This window comes from Carya illinoinensis, chromosome 7, assembly GCF_018687715.1.
Source record: "Carya illinoinensis cultivar Pawnee chromosome 7, C.illinoinensisPawnee_v1, whole genome shotgun sequence".
Lineage (NCBI taxonomy): Eukaryota > Viridiplantae > Streptophyta > Magnoliopsida > Fagales > Juglandaceae > Carya > Carya illinoinensis.
Window position 1 is genome coordinate 3202081 of NC_056758.1, and position 23961 is coordinate 3226041.

At 38.4% G+C, this 23961-nt stretch overlaps 2 protein-coding genes across 2 annotated transcripts; both read right to left on the minus strand.

The window, feature by feature from the left end:
- Positions 1 to 963: 963 nt before the first annotated feature.
- On the minus strand, positions 964 to 1954 carry LOC122315503 (F-box/kelch-repeat protein At3g06240-like). The gene is made up of 2 exons (XM_043131435.1): positions 1862 to 1954; positions 964 to 1689 (listed from the first exon to the last, which is right to left on the minus strand). Exons 1-2 carry the CDS (start codon positions 1952 to 1954, stop codon positions 964 to 966), a joined length of 819 nt encoding a protein of 272 aa, XP_042987369.1.
- Positions 1955 to 15263: 13309 nt separating this feature from the next.
- On the minus strand, positions 15264 to 16436 carry LOC122315504 (F-box/kelch-repeat protein At3g06240-like). The gene has a single exon (XM_043131436.1). The coding sequence runs from the start codon at positions 16434 to 16436 to the stop codon at positions 15264 to 15266; it is 1173 nt and encodes a 390-aa protein (XP_042987370.1).
- Between the last annotated feature and the right edge of the window lie 7525 nt (positions 16437 to 23961).

The window sequence follows — 23961 nt, forward strand, 5'->3', positions numbered from 1 at the left end:
TGCTATCCTATTCTATCACAACATAATATATAATTGTAATTATTTATTTCCACATGACCAAATATAATTACATACATGACATCTTCTGATAGTTTGAAAGCACTACATGTTTGTACTGTAAGAAAATATAAGAATTATGCAGATTATAGGTGGGTTTGGCCCCGATAATGCACTTAATGAGATCGAGTTGCATGTGCCTTATAAGATAAAAGAACAAATTAATTTAGTCAGATACACTAATCTTTTTATTTTGTTAGAGATGAACTCTGTGAGTCTGTAAGCATTCACATTATTATCTAAGTAAATAGTGGATCATAGGGTTGAAGTCCTATATCACAGCCCAAGTTGAGCAATTCAAAACCCAATTTAACAGAGATGACAATACAAAGTTGTGTTGGTTTCAGTATCTAGAACACAGGGTGTGATAGAGCTAATTGCATTCGGTGGTACTGCGCGCATGTAGATTATTATTTTGGTTGTATTTTAAAGAAACATTTTCCAAAACATTTAAGAGGGCATTTGCTAATTTATTAAGAAGAAATTTCCAAACTGTTTTGAAAAAAATTCTATGTACGTAGTTTTCATTCAGTCAAACAACTAATGCTATTATGCTATTAATACATGAACAGAAACATAACAGACAAGAAGATTATGTAAAAGAAAGATTTAAGTGCTTGCAAAACACTTGTGCTAGCTCAGGCTAATTCCTTAATCATAAAATTCTCTTCACTCTTATCTCTGCTACGTACAACTTTTGTCTGAAACACGTTCTAATGCTTTTCACAATTGTTCTGTTCTTCATACTATATCATTTGCTCCGCTAATGTAAGTAATAACCTGGAACGAGAGACTTTCTCCTTCAATTTGAAGATCCATCATCTCTTTGGTAGAGGGGTCATACAAGGCCAGTTGGTCATCATCTTTTTCCCAGAATATGATGTCATTCATCCAATATTCTAGTGGTCAAATAACTCCAGTAAGAGGGCCAACCCTGAACAACTTTGTCCAAGATTCCGTAACCCCATATTCATGCAACAACCATATATCCCACCACATTCGCAACCCCTCTTCGCCTATAACTTTCCAAGAAATAGCGAGAGCAACCAATTCGTTCAACAAGAAATATTCTAGATATTTACAAAAGGGATACACTCTATCGCTAACATCTAGCAGCGGAGTTTCTAGGAATACCTCCTTGGTTATGTCAAATGACAAAATACCTTCCCAATTTATACCATTATCACCCGATGCCCACCAAGTACCCATCCCATTCTGGTTTGTCCTCATACCTCTAGTAGAATCCCAAATATGACAAGGGACGCTGTCAATTTCTCTCCAAGAATCGGCTCTTAAGGTATATACCTCACTACGGTACGTGATTATCGGCGAGTATTGTTCTAAGTAAGGGTCAAGTTCGTAGAGATGGAAATGGCTGATTATCTTGTAGTCGTAAGTTTTGGCATCAAAGCCAAATCCTATGTCGTTAAGGGAGACAATATCGTAGTCGGCAGAAAGGAGGGGCATGTTTGATATGGGGACAACCTTTGTTTCTTTAGTTGCAGGGTTCCATAAAAGAGTATTATTCCAACTACCGCTATCGTGAAGACAAACGGGACCATTAAAAGAGCCCATGATATACATCCGTGCTCTCTTGTCGATAATTCCAGAGTTTGATGATGGTAAGGGTACCTGTGCAAGGGATACTTGGAGAGTTTCATAAGAAAGTGTGGAGATGACAAGTTTCGTGGTGATTTTATCACACCGCTCAACTAGAAGAAGGGCATTCTTGTTCCGGTTGGACGAGGACTGAGTGTGGAGGAGGTGTTTATAGATGAAGGTTTGATATGAAATGAAGGCATACAGGATTTGCAAACGCAGTTGAATCGCGATAGGGTAATACAAGCAGCCATAGCAAAATCTGTAACAACAACTCTTCTGGAAAGTGGTTGTTCATCTATTGAAAGCCACCCAAGTGGCCTGCTGCACATGCACTGTTAGGTGCTTTGTTTTGTTAGGCACCAATTTTGTTAGGCCACCCACCATGCTTTGTTTTACTAGGCACCCACCCTCCAGCAAAGTCAGAAGATGTTGCATCATAAAGGTTTGCTCTCCTATAAATAGGAGAGCTTAATTGTGCAGAAGAGAAAGTGGGGAGAAAGAAAAATAGAGAGAAAGAGGGACGTGAGAGAGAGATAGAAATTTGTAGTGCTTTTTGTAAATCTCGTACAAATTCTATAAAAGAGGCTCCAGTGGACGTAGGCAATTTGCTAAACCACTTAAATATTATCTTGTGTGATGTTTGGGCAGGCCGGAGTCACAACAATTGGTATCAGAGCTCTGGTTCTAGCTGTCTAAAAATTCAAGTTGGTCAAAATCAACTTTTGACAACTCCAGGGTGTTCCTCGCGTCGAGATGAATCCATTGCACGTGCATCTGCTGCAACTCACACGCCCCCACGCACATCGGAGGTTGAAGACGACAGAGCCACACGCGCCCATGCACACCCACATGCTCTAGAGGAGGAAGACGCGTGGCAGACACGTGCCCACGGGCCCCCATGCCCCCTACCGAGCTTCAGCGCGTGTTCTACACGTTCCCCACGCTCCTCAGCGCCCTACAGAGATTCAACACGTGTAATCCATGCGCCGACAAGACGCTCTACGCAGCGCGTGCATCCCACGCGCCAAACGATCAGGACCGTCCATTTTCCAAATCCATTTTGGGCTTGATCTAAGCTATTTGGAGTCCGATTTCAACAATCAAGTAGTGCTTTCCAACTATTTGGATCATTCTGGACTCATCCGTACGGTTAGAATTTTAAAATTTTGAGTCTAAATTTTCTAAATTCAAATGGAAGGATCTAGAAGAGATAGGAGCTCTAAAAATGCCAGTAGCTCCGGGCATCGGTCCACTGTGTCAAATGCCAAGTTTGAAGTTGAAAAGTTCAATGGAACAAGCAACTTCGGCATGTGGTAGTGTGAAGTCATTGACGTTTTGATCCAACAAGAGTTGGATATTGCGTTGGAAGGAAAACCAGATGATATGACTGATCAGGATTGGAAGAAGCTTAATATTCAAGCTTGTAGTACAATCCGATTATGCCTTACCAAAGAACAAAAGTATTTTGTCATGAGAGAGACAAATGCTAGGGTACTTTGGCCGAAATTGGAGGATAAGTTCAAGAAGAAGAGCATTGAGAGCCGTTTGCATTTGAAGAAGAAGCTCTTCAGATTCCAATTTCGTGAAGGTATTTCAATGTCTGAACATCTGAATAATTATAACCAAATTCTTGCTGATTTGTTAAACTTGGATGTTAAAATCGAAGATGAAGATAAAGCTTTACTTTTGTCAAATTTCTTGCCTGATACATATGAGCATTTAATTACTACTCTAATGTATGGGAAGGAAAAGATTAGTTTTGAATATGTATCTAGTTCTTTAATTAGCAATGAGTACCGAAAAAATGATAAGCAGGTACAACAAGATACATCAAGTGAAGCTCTAATAGCAAGAGGGAGACCACAGTCAAGGTATCCCAGAAAGAAGAATGGTTTTCAATCGAAAACTCGGGCCACATCACGAGGTTCATCAGTCAGTAGAAAACTCGCCAGAGACGAATGTTCCTTTTGTTGTAACAAAGGACACTGGAAGAAGGATTGTCCCAAGCTGAAGGGACAACAGCAGAATCAACCCACCACAGCCAATGTCGTGGATAGAGATGATGATTCAGATTTTTTCTTGATAAGTTCATCATCCATTTGTCATTCTGATGAATGGATTATGGATTCTGTATGTACCTATCACATGTGTCCTAATCGGGACTAGTTTACTGACTTCACAAAGATTGATGGTGGGGCAGTACTTATGGGCAATGAGTGTGCCTGTAAGACTCAAGGAATAGGTAGCATTTGGTTATAGCTGCACGATGGTAGCGTCAAGAGTCTGACAGAAGTTTAATACGTTCCGCACTTGTGAAAAAATCTCATCTCACTGGGATCTCTGGATTCAGAGGGATTCAGAATCACCATTGAAGACGGAACTCTCAAAGTACTAATGGGAGTTCAGGTGGCAATGAAGGGCTTGAGGCGAGGAAACTTATACTTCTTGCAAGGAAGTACTGTTGATGGAAGAGCTTCCACAGGCTGTGAGAAGCTCGATGAGACTGATGATGACACCACTAGTCTTTGGCATATGCGTATGGGACACGCAGGAGAAAAAGCTTTGCAAACACTAGTGAAACAAGGCTTACTCAAGGGTGCCAAGACTGGTAAACTGTCTTTCTGTGAGCACTGTGTATTGGAGAAGCAGAGGCGAATCAAGTTTGGAACCGCAATACACAATACACAGGGAATACTTGACTATGTGCACTCTGATGTTTAGGGACCTACCCAAAATGCATATTTGGAAGGTAAACATTGGTTTGTAACTTTTGTTGATGATTATTCTCATTGTGTGTGGGTGTATACAATGAAGAAGAAAGATGAAGTGCTGAAAATCTTCCTTGATTGGAAGAAAATGGTTGAGACTCAAACCGGCAGGAAGATAAAGCGGCTCAGATCTGATAATGGAGGTGAGTACACTTCAAACCCCTTCATGGAAGTATGCCGGAGAGAGGAAATTGTTAGACACTTCACAGTACGAGGTACACCACACCAAAACGGTGTGGCAGAACAAATGAATCGTACTTTATTAGAGAAAGTGCGATGTATGTTGCTGAATACTGGATTCAGTAAGAAATTTTGGGTTGAAGCTGTGACATATGCTAGCCACCTCATCAACCGACTACCCGCAGCTGCCAATGATGGGAAGACACCCACTGAAATGTGGAGAGGTACACATGCTACTGATTATGACTCTTTACACATTTTTGGATGTCCTACTTACTATCATGCTAAAGAAAGTAAGCTTGATCCTAGAGCCAAGAAAGTAAAATTCTTAGGCTTTAGTACTGGTGTAAAAGGGTATAGACTCTGGTGCATAGAGTCCAAAAAGGTGATCATCAGTAGAGATGTTACATTCAACGAATCTGAGATGCTTAAGTCACATAAGCATAAAGATTCTATTGAAGGCAGCAGTGATGGCGAAACATCAGATAATTCGCAGAGTGTGAAGTTTATTACTTCAAAGAAGTTGGGAAAGCATGGACAAGATGAGCTTGATAATCCAGTCACAGTACCTCCATGTCAACCTAAATCAATAGCAACCAACAGACCGAGACGAGAGAAACGTGTACCGACATGTTTTGCAGACTATGTGACATATGCATTACCAACTGAAGGGGGTGAGATCCCAACCACTTACAGAGAAGCCATACAGTCCAGTGAACAAGTTGAATGGACAAAGGCGCTGAATGAAGAGATGCAGTCTCTTCACCAGAACCAGACTTGGGAGCTTGTGCCACTTCGAAAAGGAAAGAAGACAATTGGCTGTAAGTGGATCTTCAATCATAAAGATGATCAAGCTGCTAAAAATAGATTACGATACAAAACTAGGTTGGTAGCCAAGGGCTACACTCAGACAGAGAGAATTGACTACAATGAAGTATTCTCTCCTGTTGTGAAGCATTCATCCATTCGGATATTGCTAGCTTTGGTTGCACAATATGATCTTGAGTTAGCACAGCTTGATGTAAAGACAACTTTCTTACATGGTGATCTGGAAGAGGAGATTTATCTGTCTCAACCAGAAGGATTCAAGGAAGCTGGCAAAGAAAATTGGGTATGCAATCTGAAGAATTCTCTCTATGGCTTGAAGCAGTCACATCGGCAATGGTACAAGCGTTTCGATCGCTTTATGATGGATCTGAAATACACTCGTTGCCAATACGATCATTGTGTGTATTTCAAAAAACTTGCAAATGGATCTTTCATTTATTTGCTTTTATATGTAGATGGTATGTTAATTACATGTAAAAGCAAGAGGGAGATAGATCGCTTAAAAACTCAGTTAAGTAATGAGTTTGAAATGAAAGATCTGGGAGAAGCTCGAAGAATATTGGGGATGGAGATCAATAGAGATAGGGTGAAAGGTATAGTTCACCTTACTCAGAAGCAGTATCTGAAGAGAAAACTACAACAATTCAACATCGAATCGAAGACGAAGTCGGTGAGTACTCCTATGGCCCCATATTTCAAGCTCAGTGCATTGCAGTCTCCTAAAACCAATGAAGAACGGGACTACATGAGGAATGTCCCATATGCAAGTGTTGTTGGAAGCTTAATGTATGTCATGGTATGTACACGACCTGATATCTCCTAGGCCGTTAGCTTAGTTAGTCGCTATATGCATAATCCTAGAAAGGTTCATTGGCATGCTGCTAAGTGGATTCTACGGTATATTTCAGGGACCGTAGATGTTGGTTTGAAGTTCGAGAAGAGTGAAAATAGTCTAGTAACTGGATATGTTGACTCAGACTATGCAGGTGATCTTAACAAACGCCGATCGACAACTGGATATGTGTTCACTATGGCTGGAGGACCAGTTAGTTGGCGATCAACTTTGCAGTCAACCATTGCACTATCATCAACTGAGGCTAAATACATGGCTGTAACAGAAGCCGTGAAAGAAGCTATTTGGTTACAGGGATTGGTAACAGATTTGGGCTTTAAGCAGCAAGAGGTTACCGTTTACTGTGACAGCCAGAGTGCAATTCATTTGGCCAAAAATCAAGTATATTACTCTCGAACAAAACACATAGATGTCTGATTTCACTTTGTACGTGAAATATTAGAAGAAGAGGACATCAAACTTCAGAAGATTGGCACTAAAGATAATCCAGCATATATGTTGACGAAGGTCGCCACAGGGATCAAGTTCCAACACTGTTTGGACTTGATCAATATTGTACACTGCTAAGCACCCTCGAGTGCATTGAAGCGTATTCAATAGCAGAAGTCTCTCATGTCAAAGAAAGATGTGCATTCATTTGAAAAATGAATCAATTTGCAAGCAGCCTGGTATGGCACACTTGGGTGGAGGGGGTGATTGTTGAAAGCCATCCAAGTGGCCTGCTGCACATGCACCGTTAGGTGCTTTGTTTTGTTAGGCACCAATTTTGTTAGGCCACCCACCATGCTTTGTTTTACTAGGCACCCACCCTCTAGCAAAGTCAGAAGATGCTGCATCGTAGAGGTTTGCTCTCCTATAAATAGGAGAGCTTAATTGTGCAGAAGAGAAAGTGGGGAGAAAGAAAAATAGAAAGAAAGAGGGACGTGAGAGAGAGATAGAAATTTGTAGAGTTTTTTGTAAATCTTGTAAAAATTCTATAAAAGAGTCTCCAGTGGACGTAGGCAATTTGCTGAACCACTTAACTATTGTCTTGTGTGATTTTTGGACAGGCCGGAGGCACAACATCATCACCATTGTAATTTCTTTACTTCATTGCAAGCTCGACTGGCTTGCGCAATATGAAGCATGAGTATATATGTACGTCTTCTTATTATAAAGCCAAGAGGTGTGAAAAGCTAATGAGAAGTTGGCGAAATAAATGTGTAAAATCACCCAACGTTAGTGTTGTTTATGTGCTCATGAAGGCTTTAATTCCCTCGAAATCTTCTCTCTTTTCATGAATATATTTGTTGCTAATTATCATGCACATATACATATGGTTTATTTGGGAATTATATATAGTTGCATTTATGGCTGGCCATTGATCATATAATAGCTGGCAATAATTAGATCATGGCGTATGAATGATTTTCTCTATGTAGAGATATCGATCGAGTCATATATATATATATATATATATATAAAGGGTGATTTTGAGCGTTGTGAAAAGATTGTACTTACCTTTTCCGGAGAGATTCTAATTAATTAATTAATAATATTGTTTTACCCATGCCCATTAATTAGCAAATCGGCAAAATTCTTAGGGTAATATAATTAATATTATATCGAAAGGAATGCTATATATTAATTACCTTGGGTCTTATTAATTGGGATTTTACTAGCATGTCAATGAGCTTTTGTGTGGGTCAATTGAAGTTGTCCTTACAAGGTTTAAATTATGATAATATAAATGTTTGGCCTGGAGGGAATTGTTTTAAGTCTTCTTTGATAAGAAAGCAAGGCTAGTTTCAACAATCGATGTCAGTGGAAGAAGTTTAGAATATTGAGAAGCAATCTGTGGAGTTGGCTGAAGTTCTGGAAGAATTCAAAGAGGATTTTTCTGAACCATTTGGTCTGCCACCAAGAAGGGCTTCAGAATATCATATTCCATTGAAGCAAGGAACAACACCTACTTCCATAAGGCCCTACTGGTATCCACACTACCAAAAATCTGAAATTAAAAAATTTGTCCAAGACTTATTGCAATATGAAGTTGTGAGGCCTAGCCAAAGTCATTTTTCTTCACCAGTCGTATTGGTGAAAAAGGCAGATGGAACTTGGAGAATGTGCATTGATTATTGTGCACTTAATAAAGAAACTATCAAAGACAAGGTTCCAATACCTGTCATGGATGAGTTTTTTGATGAATTATTTGGGACAATAATTTTTTCTAAGTTGGATTTAAGATCTGGTTACAACCAGATTAGAGTTAAAGTTAAGGATATTGAAAAAACAGCTTTTGGAACTCATGAGGGCCACTATGAGTTCTTAGTAATGGCCTTTGGGCTTACTAATATCCCTGCAACCTTTCAAGGTCTTATGAATGACATCTTCAAACCAAAGTTTTGAATACTATTTCGGTGGCCATTTCGGTTAAGCTATTGAAACGAAATATTTTGGTACCGCTATCGTTTTAGATACCGTTTTAGGATTAATTATATATTATATATAAATAATTATATGTATATATAAACTATCAACTAAAATAATAAATACACACACACATATATATATATATGTGTAAGTGTGTATCATGTATATGTGCATATATATATATGGAAGAATTGAAAATTTCTAAAATGAATATATGAGAATTTTGAATTTTAAGATGAAATATTAAAATATTATATTTTAATATTATTATTGTTTTGTGATTTGAAAAAGTTAAGAAAAAGTTGAATTATTTATTATATTTTGTATGGAGATTTGGAAAAGTTGTAATGATGAGATGAAAATTTTGATTTTGAGATGAGAATTTTAATCAACCAAACCGAATAGTTTAAAAAATAAAAAATTTGAGAAACAGCAACAAATAAAAGAAATAAAAGAATAGAGAAATTATTAAAAATAATTATATCTAAGAAAATAGAGAATGATGGGACATACTTAAAATTACAAAAAATTAAAATTATATAAATACATTTTATACTTTAGAACTAATTAAATACCATCCAAATTTAAAATTTACAAAAATGTCATCCAAGTACAAGAAAATTACAAAAATAATCTGAAACGGAATAAGAGCCGGAATGCCAATTTCAACCGAAATGGCCAAAACAGACCAACACGGGCAGGAATGTTGGAGCGAAACAGAACAATGAGGTTTAGTGTACTGAATACTACACTAGAACAGAACTGAACAGAATTCAAAACTATGCTTCAAACCTTTCTTGAAAAGATTTGTTTTTGTCTTCTTTGATGACATTTTAATTTACAATTCAAGTTTAGTAGAACATGTTGAACATCTTATAACTGTATTGGGGGTGTTGAAGCAACATACTTTGTATGCAAAGATATCCAAGGGCAGATTTGGGTTGGAAGAAATCAATTATTTGGCCCATCTAATTTCTGGGAGTGGAGTTAAATGTGATCTTTCAAAGATTTCTACAATGATGGAGTGGCCTATTCCTAAATTTGTAAAGGCTTTGAGAGGGTTTCTTGATCTTACAAGTTATTATAGGAAATTTGTAAGGAATTATGGCATGATTGCAGCCCCATTGACTGAGTTACTTAAGAAGAATTCTTTTGCTTGGAGTGATGCAGCAACTCAAGCATTTTTGAAATTAAAGACAATTGTAACTCAACCTCCCGTATTGAGGTTGCTAGATTTTTCTCAAAACTTCACGATTGAGTGTGATGCTTCTGGTGGGGGGTTAGGAGTTGTACTTGTGCAGAAGGGTCAACCTATAGGTTTTTATAGCAAAGTTTTGAAGGGAAAAGCACTCTTATTGTCCACTTATGAAAAAGAATTGCTTACATTAGTCTCTGCAGGTGCTAAATGGACACCATATTTGTTGGGTAGAGCCTTCCAGGTCAAGACTGATCAATAAGATTTAAGGTACTTACTTGAACAAAGGGTTGGCCATGAGGTCCAATAGAAGTGGCTTTGGAAGTTGATGGGCTATAATTTCATAATTGATAATAAGAGGGGTGAAGATAATAAAGTGGCTGATGCTAGGGGTGTACAGAAGACTGAAAAACCGATCGCCACCGGCGTGAACCGACTGTCCACGTCAGGAACAGGTTGGAACCGGTGGTGAACCTATCGGCGCACGATGCCATTTCTTCAAAATCGACCTATGTCAGTACGGTAGTGGTTTGACCCTAGTTCAAACCGCTGAACTGGCCAAACCAATAAAGCTTTTTTTTTTTAAATTTAATATACATACTCAAAACGACTCCTTTCCACTTAAGTTTAAGTGGAACGAGGTCATTTTTTTAGTATCGTAGACAACAGATAATTGAAAATATGCCATTTGGAAATGGCGTTGTTTCATGCAAGGCGTATGAAAAAAAAATGTAATTGAAATGACGCCGTTTGATTTTAAACCAAATGACATCGTTTCGAGATGAGACCATCTTCAACCTTGAGCTTCTTCTTTCCCCCGCATCTGTTGCACTAGTGCTCTCTCTCTCTCTCTCTCTCTCTCTCTCTCTCTCTCTCTCTCTCTCTCTCTCTCTCTCTCTCTCTCTCTCTCTCTCTCTCTCTCTCTCTCTCTCTCTCTCTCTCTCTCTCTCTCTCTCAGGCAAAATAAGCCACCAGGAGAACTAAAAATAGGTCGAGAACCGACAAAAAATAGCCGGAGTCAATACGGCCAGTTTTCCTTCATCTCATCGATCGGTTATGGTCGATGGCTCCTCCCACTTCAACTGCATCAGTCGGCATTAGTTTTGCCCAAAAACCACGCCGAATATGTCGATTTTCACTCCTAGTTGATGCACTTTCAAGATAATCTGAGGAAGAGGTAGCTGTCTTGGCACTAATTACATTTCCAACTTCAGATTGGATTAAGGAGTTAAAGCAGAGTTATCAGTTATGTGCAAACACCAGTGGCATTATATTGAGGCTTCAACAAGGTTAGGAGGGATCTAAGCATTATACCCTGCAACAAGGCTCGCTGTTGAGGAAATGCAAGATAACGGTGGTGAAAAATTCTCCTTTCAAACCTAAGGTGTTACAACACATTCACCATAAACCACATGCTGGCCATGTGGGATACCATAAGACACTGCATAGAGCTAAGTAGGAAGTTTTCTGTGGAGGCATGAGGAAGGATATTAGAAATTTGGTTAGAGAATGTGAGATATGTCAGAGAAGTAAGAATGAGACAGTTCACCCAGCTGGCCTTTTGCAACCATTGCCTATTCCCTCTTCTCCATGGCAAGATATTTCAATGGATTTTATAGGGATTGCCTTTTTCTAAAGGATCCATAGTAATCTTTGTAGTAGTAGACAGGCTTACAAAGTTTGGGCATTTCTTCCCTATGGCCCATCCTTATACAGCCACTAAAGTCGCTGAGATATTTTTGAATAGATTTTTCAAGCTGCATGGACTTCCCAAGTCAATTGTTTCTGATCAAGATCCCATTTTCACAAGCAGTTTCTGGAAAGAGCTATTTTGGTTACACTGTACTACCCTTAACTTTAGCTCTGCCTATCATCCAGAATCTCTGGAAAGAACTATTTCAGTTACATGGTACTACCCTTAACTTTAGCTCTGCCTAACATCCAAAATGTGATGGGCATACTAAACCTTTAAATAAGGTTTTGGAAGGCTACTTGAGATGTTATACTAGTGACAAAATTAAGGAATCGAGTTTGTAGACTTCTATGGCAGAATTGTGTTATCACACCACCTGTCACTCCTCTACTGGTTTATGGCCTTTTGGGGCTCTTTATGGATTTCCACCTTCCAGATTGTTAACTTGCATTTCTGGCACTGGTGCTAATGCTGCATTTAATCAACAATTAAGGTCGAGGGATGAGATTATGACATTGTTAAAAAAGAATTTGCTGAAGTCTCAACAGAGAACGAAACTGTTTGTTGTCAAGAAATAACAAAAGAGTTTTTGAGGTAGATGACTGGGTGTTTTTTAGGCTCCAACCCTATAGACAAAAGTCTGTGGCTACGAGGCATAATCTAAAGCTTGCTTTAAGATTTTTCGGTCCCTTTAACAAAAAGTTGCTTCTGTAGCTTATAAGTTGGATTTGCCTAATAGTTTAAAACTACATCTAGTATTTTATGTTTCTTGCTTAAAGAAGAAACTTGGCCAAAATATTACTCCACCGCCTACTCTTCCACCTTTGGATTCTCAAGGTCAAGTCAGCCTGAACTTAAGCAAAATTTTGGAGAGGAGATTGAGGAAGGTGGGGTAGCATGCAACTACTAAAATCTTAGTGAAGTGGCTTGGTGCACCAACTAAGGATAATTCATGGGAGTTGTTGTGGAACCTGTAGAGGCTTTACCCACATCTCGTAGGCAAGGTCCTTTAATGGAGGGGGAATTTATCAGGCCCTTGAGGTCAAGGGCCATAAAGGGGGGGAGATTGTTAAGTGTAAAACCTGTTGTGAGAAATTGAGTGAAGTGCTGGGAATGGATTCATGGGATTAATAGTTTAACTGTCCAAGTGAAACAGTGTGCACTGTTTAAGTGATACAATGCGTTGTGATCAATTAGTGTAATATGGATTGAAATGGTGCGTGTTGCATCTATTTGTATTAGTTGAGTTTGATACGTTGTCATTTTACATAAAAAGGGGCTTATAAAAATAAAGGCCTCGTATGATTCTGTATTGAAATATTTTAATAGAAGTTGAGTAATTATAAGAGGTTGGAAGTCCCTCAAAGGCTTCTTCCAAGAATTCTATTCTTGATTCATGGATTTCAGTCATTTCATTGTTCACAATTCTTTGAGTTCTTGATTCAAGTTTCTTTGTGTGAGTTGTCACTGGTGCAAGGTACTTATCATCTAGGCAAATAACATTTTCAAAGTTTTTTAGGTTCCATTAAAAGGCTGATGCAACAAGTGAAAAAGAGATTTTTTTTATTTTTTATTTTTTTTCCGTTGCAGAAAACGTTTGCTGACACGATGAAGCCATGTTCTAGCATATTTGGTAATGGAAGGCACTGTGTTTCAAGTTGCAAATTAGAAGATAAGATCTTTGGCATACCTTCCGTTAATAGTTAGCATGAGCTATCTACCCGTTTCTCTCTCTCTTTGCCGACATGTTTCTAGTATATATCGCTGCAAAATCGTGATTCATTTGGAAAAGGCAAACAAATATGATCCAATCTAAGAGAAGAAAACGCTTCGCAAAATCGCAAGAAAGGGGGGAAAGCTTGGAAATTTATTTTTTAATGCTTTTTTATTCTTAAATCGTTTTTTATTCTTATATCTCATGCTCATTCTGGTATATGTACTTTGTTGAGGTGATTGCTATCAAAGCTCCTTGTTGACACTAGCTGTAATCCTAGAAGATTCCAATCCAGATATGTGAAAAAGATTTCTTTCCAGAACATTGTCTTTTGGTCATATATAATTTAGATATATAGTCTTTTTACTAGTGATTTTGAAAATCATGTAAAGCAGCCGGTGAATTTTATATTGTTCAATTCTAATATAGATATATAATCAAACACAAATTTTCATTTGTTGATGCTGCCTGGTACATCTATTGAGGCTCATTGATGCTAGAATAGACTTTGAGCTACCCGCACCCTAAGAGGCAGGGGGTGGGGTTTTCAACCCCAGACACCACCCCTGCATCTCAAGGGTAGGATACCCAGCCCCAGCCCATTTCAATAATGGAATATTGCCCACTAGCCCAAAAATTTCTCATGGGTCTAAAGGTAGTCAAAAACATATTTTTTGATTCAAAATTGTCAATATGACTATAATTTAAAAATTATGTAGTTTTAAAATTTTCTAGTGCCTATTTTATGTAAGTTGTAGTGTAGTAGGGTGGTCCTTTTATAGGTTGCCTTGGCAATACAAGTCTCACACTAAAGCTAAAAGAAAAAAGAAATAAAAATAAATAAAAAGCAATGTGGGACTTTTGTATTGCCTTGGCAAGATATACACAAAGTATGAAGTAAAAGTTTTACTTATTACATAAAAAAGCATTAAAAAATAAATTTTAGAAATTTATTTTTTAATTTTCCAGTTTTTCCCCCTTCGGTGTTTTGGATGCTATAAGGGATGTTATTGATTGTGTTTGTAACTTTTTTATGTTGATTAGGGTTTCATAAGGGTTCAATTTGGATTGGGGGTAAGGCTGGGGCGAAGCCCAAACTATTGCCCCTCGTGCATGTGAGGGTGGGACCAGGGCCCTCCGTTTGGGGGGTGTGGGTAGTACCCCTACTCTTATATCAGTATGTATGATGTGGTACTCCTATCCTATCACAACATAATATATAATTGTAATTATTTATTTCCACATGACCAAATATAATTCACTGCATGCTTGACATCTTATGATATGTGAAAGCACTACATGTTTGTACTGTAAGAAAATATAAGAATTACGCAGATTATAGGTGGGTTTGGCCCCATTAATGCACTTAGTGAGATCGAGTTGCATGTGCCTTATAAGATAAAAAATTAATTTACTCAGATACACTAATCTTTTTGTTTTGTTAGAGATGAACTCTGTGAGTCTGTAAGCATTCACAACATTATCTAAGTAAATAGTGGATCATAGGGTTGAAGTCTTATATCACAGCCCAGGTTGAGCAATTTAAACCCAATTTAACAGATCGAGAAGACAATACAAAGTTGTGTTGGTTTCACTATCTAGAACACAGGGTGTGATAGAGGTAATTGCATTTGGTGGTACTGCGCGCATGTAGATTATTATATTGGTTGTATTTTAAAGAAACATTTTCCAAAACATTTAAGAGGGCATTTGCTAATTTGTCAAGAAGAAATTGCCAAACTGTTTTGAAAAAAATTCTATGTACGTAGTTTTCATTCAGTCATACAACTAATGCTATTATGCTATTAATGCATGGACAGAAACAGAACAGATCGACAAGAAGATTATGTAAAAGAGAGATTTAAGTGCATGCAGAACACTTGTTCTAGCTCAGGCTAATTCCTTAATCATAAAATTCTCTTCGCTCCTCTTGTACGTACAACTGTTGTCTGAAACACATTCTAATTTGCTCCGCCTATGGAAACTAGGCTTTCCATGTAAGTAATAACCTGGAACGACAGACTTTCTCCTTCAATTTGAAGATTCGTCGTCTCTTTGGTAGAGGGGTCATACAAGGCCAGTTGTTCATCATCTTTTTCCCAGAATATGATGTCATTCATCCAATATTCTAATGGTCGAATAACTCCAGTAAGAGGGCCAACCCTGAACAGCTTTGTCCAAGATTCCGTAACCCCATATTCATTCAATAACCATATATCCCACCACAATCGCGACCCCTCTTCGCCTATAGCTTTCCAAGAAATAGCGAAAGCAACCAATTCATTCAACAAGAAATATTGTTGATGTTTATGAAAGGGATACCCTATATCGCTAATATCTGGCAGCGGAGTTGCTAGGAATACCTCCTTGGTTATGTCAAATGACAAAATACCTACCCAATTTGCATCATTATCACCCGATGACCACCAAGAACCTATCCCATTCTGGTTTGTCCTCATACCTCTAGTAGAATCCCAAATATGACAATTGACGCTGTCAATTTCTCTCCAAGAATCGGCTCTTAAGCTATATACCTCACTACGGTACGTGATTATCGGGGAGTATTGTTCTAAGTAAGGGTCGGGTTCGTAGAGATGGAAATGGCTGATTATCTTGTAGTCGTGAGTTTTGGCATCAAAACCAAATCCGATGCCGTTAAGGCAGACAACATCATAGTCGGCAGAAAGGAGGAGCATGTTTGATATGGGGACAACCTTTGTTTCTTTAGTTGCAGGGTTCCATAAAAGAGTATTATTCCAACTACTGCTATCGTGAAGACAAACGAGACCATTACAAGAGCCCACGATATACATCCGTGCTCTCTCGTCGATAATTCCAGAATATGATGATGGTAAGGGTACCTGTGCGACGGATACTTTGAGAGTTTCATAAGAAAGTGTGGAGACGACAAGTTTCGTGGTGATTTTATCACGCCGCTTAACTAGAAGAAGGGCATTCTTGTTCCGGTTGGACGGGCACTGAGCGTGGAGGAGGTGTTTATAGATGAAGGTTTGATCTGAAATGAAGGCGTACCAGGATTTGCAAACGCACTTGAATCGTGATAGGGATATAACAGGCAGCGATAGCAGAATCTGTAACAACAAGTCTTCGGGAAAGTGGTTGTCCATCACCATTGTAATTTCTTTACTTGATTGCAAGCTTGACTGGCTTGCGCAATATGAAGCATGAGTATATATGTACGTCTTCTTATTATAAAGCCAAGAGGTGTGAAAAGCTAATGAGAAGTTGGCGAAATAAATGTGCAAAATCACCCATCGTTAATGTTGTTTATGCGCTCATAAAGGCTTTAATTCCCTCGAAATCTTCTCTCATTTCATGAATATATTTGTTGCTAATTATCATGCATCCATACATATGGTTTATTTGGGAATTATATATAGTTGCATTTATGGCTGGCCATTGATCTTATAGTAGCTGGCAATTAGATCATGGCGTATGAATGATTTTCTCTATGTAGAGATATCGATCGACTCATATATATATATATATATGGTATTTTGAGTGTTACGAAAAGATTGCATTACCTTTTCCGGATGGATTCTAATTAATTAATAATATTGTTTTACCCATACCCGAAACACCACAATTAATTAGCAAATCGGCAAACTTCTCAGGGTAATATAATTAATAGTATATAGAAAGGAATGCTATATATTAATTACCACATGATGCGCGCAGACACAAAATCAGTACTTAACATGCTCTAGTATTTCCCTCAAGATACGCATTACTCATGCACCTACGTACTTCATACACACACAACACACGTACCTTTGATGATCTAGGAAGGTACGCGCGCAGCTTTATGTTAATTAAGTAACCTTTATATATGAATATAACATGCTGCATGCAATGGCATTTAGCCCAATAATATTCCATTATTCACAAACAATAACAATATAGGCAACTTAGAGCATAAGTAAAATGTCTAAATTAATAGTAAGTACATGTTCAAAATAATGGAATAATATTAGACAAACATGCCAAAAAACATTTCAGGAAAAGAATATTCATGTTGCATAACTATTTGCTGAACAAGTTAACAATAGAAACTGTGGGCTCCTTTCAATACTAAGAATATTAATGCAAGAGGTTTTGTCCCGTCTCATTCATAAGAATTTTGAGGAGAGACGGATTGGTTGTTTTACGCATCCTGTGGGGGTACTCCCCCTAGTATCTCATTTATTTTATGTGGATGATTTGTTGGTGTTTGCGAATGGGGAAAAGATCAGATCTTTACGCCGGCTTATTAATATTTTTTTATTATTATGCAAAGGAATTGGGCCACTTGATTAATAAGGACAAATCTGCATTTTTTTTTTTTCTCAAAGTTGATTTCAGGGGCTTGAAGGAGGGGATTGAGAAGGATAACTACTTTTATGGAAGGGAGTTTTCCTGTCACATATATGGGTGTTCCTTTTGTTTTAGGTAGACTTACGTCGCAAAATCTAGAGCCGTTGGTTTCCAAAATTAAAGAAAAGGTTGCTGGCTAGAAATTGATGTTGCTCTCTCAAGGAGGTTAGCTCATATTGCTCAAACATGTTTTATCAAGTATGGCAACGCATTTATTGGTGGTGTTGAAGATTTCGATGGTTGTCTTCACAAAGCTAAATTCTATATTGTCTACTTTTTTGGGGGGAGAGATGAATGGTAAATCTCGGCCGAAATGGTATGCTTGGGAAAAAATTTACTTGCCTTTCAAGGAAGGAGGTCTCGGCCTTCGTAAATTCTCGGAGGTCCAACATTCTTTACACATGAAGTTTGCATGGAGGCTGTTATCTGTGGATAATTTATGGACACAATTTTTTCGAGCAAAGTACATGAGAAATGGTCATTTGTTGCTGATGGAATCAAGGGCCACGGCTTCTAGTTTCTAGAAGTCAGTGTTGCAAGTGCTTCCAAAAGTATTTTAGAATTCCAAGATACATCTCAAAGAGGGTGGCTCTTCATTTTGGTATGACCATTGACTTGCAAGCGGGCCCCTATGTGTGAATTTGGATTTAATTCAGAATCCTGGTCTTTTGTATTTAGGATGTTTGGGTGGATATTAGATGGGATGAGGGACGCCTTGTGGAGCTGGTTGGTGAGGCTAAGTAATGGGAAATTGTACAAAGCATAACAGTTGGGAATGAGTGTCGGGACTCCATCATTTGGCAACCTGCTAGTTATGGATGTTTTTCCTCTTCAACGGCATGGGAAATCATTCAATTGAAAGGGGTAAACCAACCATGGATGGAGTGGATATGGCACTTTTTGTGCCCAAGAAGATCGCTATATGCATGTGGAAAGCCAAGGTCAATGGTTTAGCTACAGATGATCGAATTGGGACCCTGGGCATTCCGATTGTCTCATGTTGTGATTGCTACTCGATGGACAATTGTGAATCTATTAATCATGTGTTGGTTGCAGGGGAATTTCCTTCCAAGATTTGGGATTTGGCTGAGACGACGTTGGGTCTCCCACATCTGGTAAATTGTTTGTGGTGGGCAATGGTGATGCATTGGTTTTCATTTGCAAAGAAGTCGTCTCAGCATGGTGTCATCATCGGTATCCTCCCTTGCATTATCACGTGGTGGCTTTGGGTGCGAGTAAGGCAAGGATGGAGGAAAGCTTTGAAACAACAAAGAATGTTTGGTTGGTGGTCAAACTATGGCTACCAAAGTTGTCTAGTTTGCTAAAACGTTCCAGGTCCATAACAGCAGAGGACATCTCCATTTTGAAAGCACTTGATATTCCATTATGCAGTGTTAGGAAGAGAAGGGCGCAATTGATTTATTGGCAGAAACCAGTGGAGGGGTCGGTCAAGATCAATGTTAACGGGAGCTGTAGAGGTAATCCTAGAAATTGCAGAGGTGGCAGTGTTATGCAGGATCATGGGGGCAACTTTATTGGTGCATTCTCGGCACACTTTGGACATGGTACAAATAACTTGGTAGAATTCAGATCCATTTTACTTAGCATGCGCATGTGTAGGGATATGGGGTTTATGCAGCTAAAGATAGACTGTGATTCAATGCTAGTAGTCAACCGACTATCAGCTAGGAAGTGCTTGAACTGGTACTTATAGGATTACTGGGAAGAGCTTCTTAGTCTATTAACGAGACTTCGGTTCACCGTTGCTCATCAATTCAGAGAAGGCAATGGGCTAGCTGATTTCCTTGCGCGATAAGGGAAGGAGGGTATTGTGAGGCGATATATGGATTGTCATTCACTTCCGAGGACGTTAAGGGGTATGCTTAGGATGGGCAAATTGGGATTGTCGAATATTAGAGGTTAAGGTTGTTTATTTTTGGTTGTTATTTGTTTTGCTGTTCTTTATTCTTTCTTGAGCTAGTTGTTTTTTTCGGGAGGATGTTGATGTTTTTTATTGGTTCCACGGTATTCCTCCGTCATAAGTGAGGGTTATTTTTAATAAAATTGAGAGATGGTCAGTCATGGACAGGTAGCGTTCGTTTTTTTTTAAATAGTTTATAAATAATAGTAAATAATTTATAAATAGTAATAAAGTAGTTTAAAAATATTTGAGAATAACTGTATTTTCAAAAACAGTTCTACTACAGGTACTCGTTGTTGGATACCTTTTGCGGAATCGGCTATTATTAAAAAATAAAAAAAAAAATAAAAAAAGGGGGAAAACACGAAATGAGAGGGAAATGAAATTAGAAACCCATATTTGATGAAGAAGTGAAGGACACTTCTTGGGCAGCAGCAAAAAGGCATACCCACACAAGAACCAGAACCAAAGATTCCATGTGGTTGGGCACTCACTAGCGACAAGCTGGGTTGCTCACGGCGTCGACCACTCAGCCTAGGTAGGCTACTAGAGAGAGAGAGAGAGAGAGAAAGAGTGATTGAAACTTACTGAGCTATTGGACTACGCATGGCTGAGGGTGGCGCATGGGGAGACCTTGGTTAGTGGGGTCGAGATGTGGAGGTTGCTCTTGGTGGCTTGCACTGCTCCTCCTTGCTCTGTTTTCACTTCTTAAAACAGAGGACATGATGGAGCTGTTTTGGCTGGGCTGTCTCGATGCAATTGTGCCTGGGTGGTTGCTTCCTTTGGCCTTGTTAACGTGAGGAGTTGTGGTGGAGGCTGAGTAACAACATACAAGGAGTTGGCATGAACGTTGGCAGTGAGAGGGTCACGATGTGGAGATGGTTTGCTTTGGTTCTAAGAGAAATGGTGATGGTTGATCTTTCAACGTTGGTTGAACGTACACGGGTTAGACACGAAGGAGGTGGTTTGGGTTGGCATGGAGGAGATCAATGTGTGACAAGGCTTCGGGTTAGAGAGCACACGCTCTATTTTCTTGCTTGAACACAGACAAGGTAGATGGAACAATTCGGTATCGAGGCTGACTGGCCTTCATCTTTCTGATCTTGAGAAGGAGAGAGGGAGAATAAGAGAGCATGTGAGAGTTTGGTGAGGAAGCTTGCGGAGATGAGTGATGTGTCTGTGCATGGCATTGGGTTCACTTGCAGTGACTTGATGGTTTCTCCGTTCTACTATGGTGGTGAATGTGGGGTGAGGTGTTGGGTGATCTTGGTTGAGAGGAGTTGTGTTTCAGATGAGAATAAAAAGATGAGAAGAATATGTGAAGGAGCTATGTTTTGTCTTTGTAGTTCTCTGTGGGTAAGATGCGAAGGAGATGCAAAGAAGAAAATGAATGAAATGCTCCATTTCATTATTACATGTGGATGAATGTGTACGTGAGAGGTACCTTACCCCGTGTGCAAATAGACTCTTTGTTTTCAAAAAAGCCCTTAAAACCATAACAGTTGTGAGGGTAGTTCAATGGCTAAGGCCAGTGATCTACTTGGTCCAGGTTCAAACCCCCAACGGGCCCTTTTGTTTTGCAAAAAATAGAATAGGCTTGGACCTACTCATCGGTTGGGATGCGCCCTCTTGGGCACCCGACCTCATATTAGGCCTTTGCCTAGTTTACCAAAAGCCTTTTTTTTTTTTTTTTATAAGATATTATATGGGCCGGATAAAAAGGCTGATTTAAAAATGGTCGAAGTCCATCTCAGCCTAAAACAGGATATTAGATGATTTAAACAAAACCCAAACCTTTTGTTTTTTTTTTTTTCTTTTTATCTTTTTTTTTTTATGCCATTACAAGAGAATTTGATATGGATTGGATTTAAACAAATTGACTGAAACCCATCTAAGTCCAAAAACAAAAACTCTTCTTCTTCCTCAATTGTTCAGTTACTGTACATGTAATGAAGGAAACAAAAAATAATAATTGCATGTAACCATTGCCACCCTTTCAGCAACACCACATTCTGGCAGTTGGCAGTGCAGCAACTGAGTACCAGTGTGCGCTGTCATCACGCTTTGGTGCCCAAGATATTGGTTGCCCGCCACTTGTAGCATAGTACACAACTCTGTGTGAGGCAAAGACTGTTGCATCGGCCTTGTGCCCAGCTTGCTGCCTTTAGGGGTGGTTGAACTAGGGTGTCAAATCATGTTAACGGATCATGTCAAAGCATGTATATTATAATATATAGGTCAACCCTAACCCAACCCATTAAGCTTATCATGTCAAAATCTTAAACCCTGATACGACCCATTAACATAACGGGTCGTGTCGTGTCAACCCGTTTTTACCTATTAGTAAATATTACAAAATAGGTTAACACGATACAATACGACCCGTTTCAAACTGTTTATGCAAATGGGTTGAATATGCTCAAAATTAACCCGTTTGACCTGATTAAATTTAGCAACATTTTATATAAATGTTAAAATCAGAATATCAACAAAAATTATAAAACTAACTAGAATTCTAAAATTACAATCTAGATAATAAAAAAATTAAAATTAAAATTCTAACAATTTTACTTTTAGGTATAAGAGTATAATTGTAACTTTAACTTTTTTAACGTGTCATAACGAGTTATAAAGTGTCAAAACGGGTTGACCCGTTATCAACCCGTTAAGGAATCGTGTATTAACGAGTCAACCATTTTGACTCGAACCTATTAAAACCAAACTCTAACCCGCTATTATCGTGTCGTATTCGTGTTGAGTTAACGGGTCGTGTAATATATTGCCACCCCTAGGTTGAACCATAATGAGGGGTTGGTTGCACCTTTGTCCGCTGCATTGCCACTATGCCATAGCTCTGCGTGCATCAGAGCTCGTTGCGAGGCACCTTAGGTGCTCTGCGCCAGTGCATTATTCATTGTCACTCGCTCATGGGTCCGATGTGCACTGTCACACGCGTTGTACTACCCCTGCTTGGTCTACAACATCAACACCCACTACAAAAAATCTGGTCTTTTCCAATGCTCAAAATCGTTGCAAATATCCCCAACAAACTGATCTTATCCAAGTTACCACTAGGAACCTAAGTACAGTATCTTTAAACTTCTTTCAAACTTGATGGAATCATATCTCAAGTCCAACTTTTTAGGACATTATTTGAAGTAGTGTCTTTCCAATTGCTTAGGTATGAGTTTCTAATTTAAAATTAAGAAAAAAAAAACTAACAGCAGTATTAGACTTTAAAGGATGAAATCATAAATTTAGGAAAGTTATTGAAACATCCTTTGTGGACCTTTCAAATGTGTAACAATTTATATATATGTCTGATTATATAATAGAGGGAAACATTACAAGTAAATTTGATTTTTTAGAACAAATTTTGAAGGGTAATTTGTCGATAACAACAAAGCTCATAAATTTATAAAGCAACTTTGGGGAATTCTTTGCCCCAAATTTAGTGAAACTCAAGATATATAAGAGTTACTCGTCAACAAGTATGCAGGCCAGAGTAAATATAAAAAATCTCTATAAAGCTGTCACAATCTTCCTTTCATCTCCACTATATTCAAAATTTTGTACCATCAATTTTTTGCAAGATTTTCTTCACTTTTTGCTTACATCCATCACAATGGATGTTCACTTTGATAACAGATTTTTGCATGCACAAGCAAGCCAACAAAAAAATCAAACAAACATAAAGCAAAGGTAAATACTATTAAATACCAAGCCTATTAAGGAAATGAGCACACATTTTATAGGATGAGTATTCAACACAAAATATAGAAAGACATATGAGAGCTTTTTTCTTCTTTCAGAATGAAGCATCAATGTCCTTGAAGGAAAAGAACAAGAAAGTAGATAAAATGGTACAATGACCAAGTGGAAGAGTACCTGGATCTTCACAAAATCTTCTTTACTCATAACTTCAACTCAAATGGAACAAGCAGAAGGACACAAAAATTGAAATAATTTTTTTTTAAAAAAAAATGGGGTTTGCAAGCAATCTGGAAACAGAGGCAGCTAAAATGTGGTGAGTGAATTACAAGGGTATCACTAGAGACGGTTCTCCTCTACTCTTTCTTTTAGGAGTTTGTTCCAAGCAAGAACTCAGATTAGTTTTTTACAAGCTGCACCAAGAATCCCAAATTTTCAAAGTGCACCAAGAATACCCACATCAACAGGTACACAAAACGCATCATATAAAAAAGAATTTTCGTGCAAAAAAGGACATGCTTTTAGATTCAAACATCTAGAAATAAGTCTACAAAAGGAAAGACCAAATTTTGTAAAGCAACGAGTGCAGATGAAGGGGGAGAGATAGAGAAATGAGTTGCAGAGATACCGACGCTGACAAAAGGAATTCACTC

Coding starts and splice junctions, on each gene's coding strand:
- LOC122315503 (XM_043131435.1), bottom strand. CDS start 1,954: ATGAACAACCACTTTCCAGAAGAGTTGTTGTTACAGATTTTGCTATGG. Junction 1,690..1,861: donor CAACTGCGTTTGCAAATCCT/GTATGCCTTCAT, acceptor TCCCTTGCACAG/GTACCCTTACCATCATCAAA.
- LOC122315504 (XM_043131436.1), bottom strand. CDS start 16,436: ATGGTGATGGACAACCACTTTCCCGAAGACTTGTTGTTACAGATTCTG.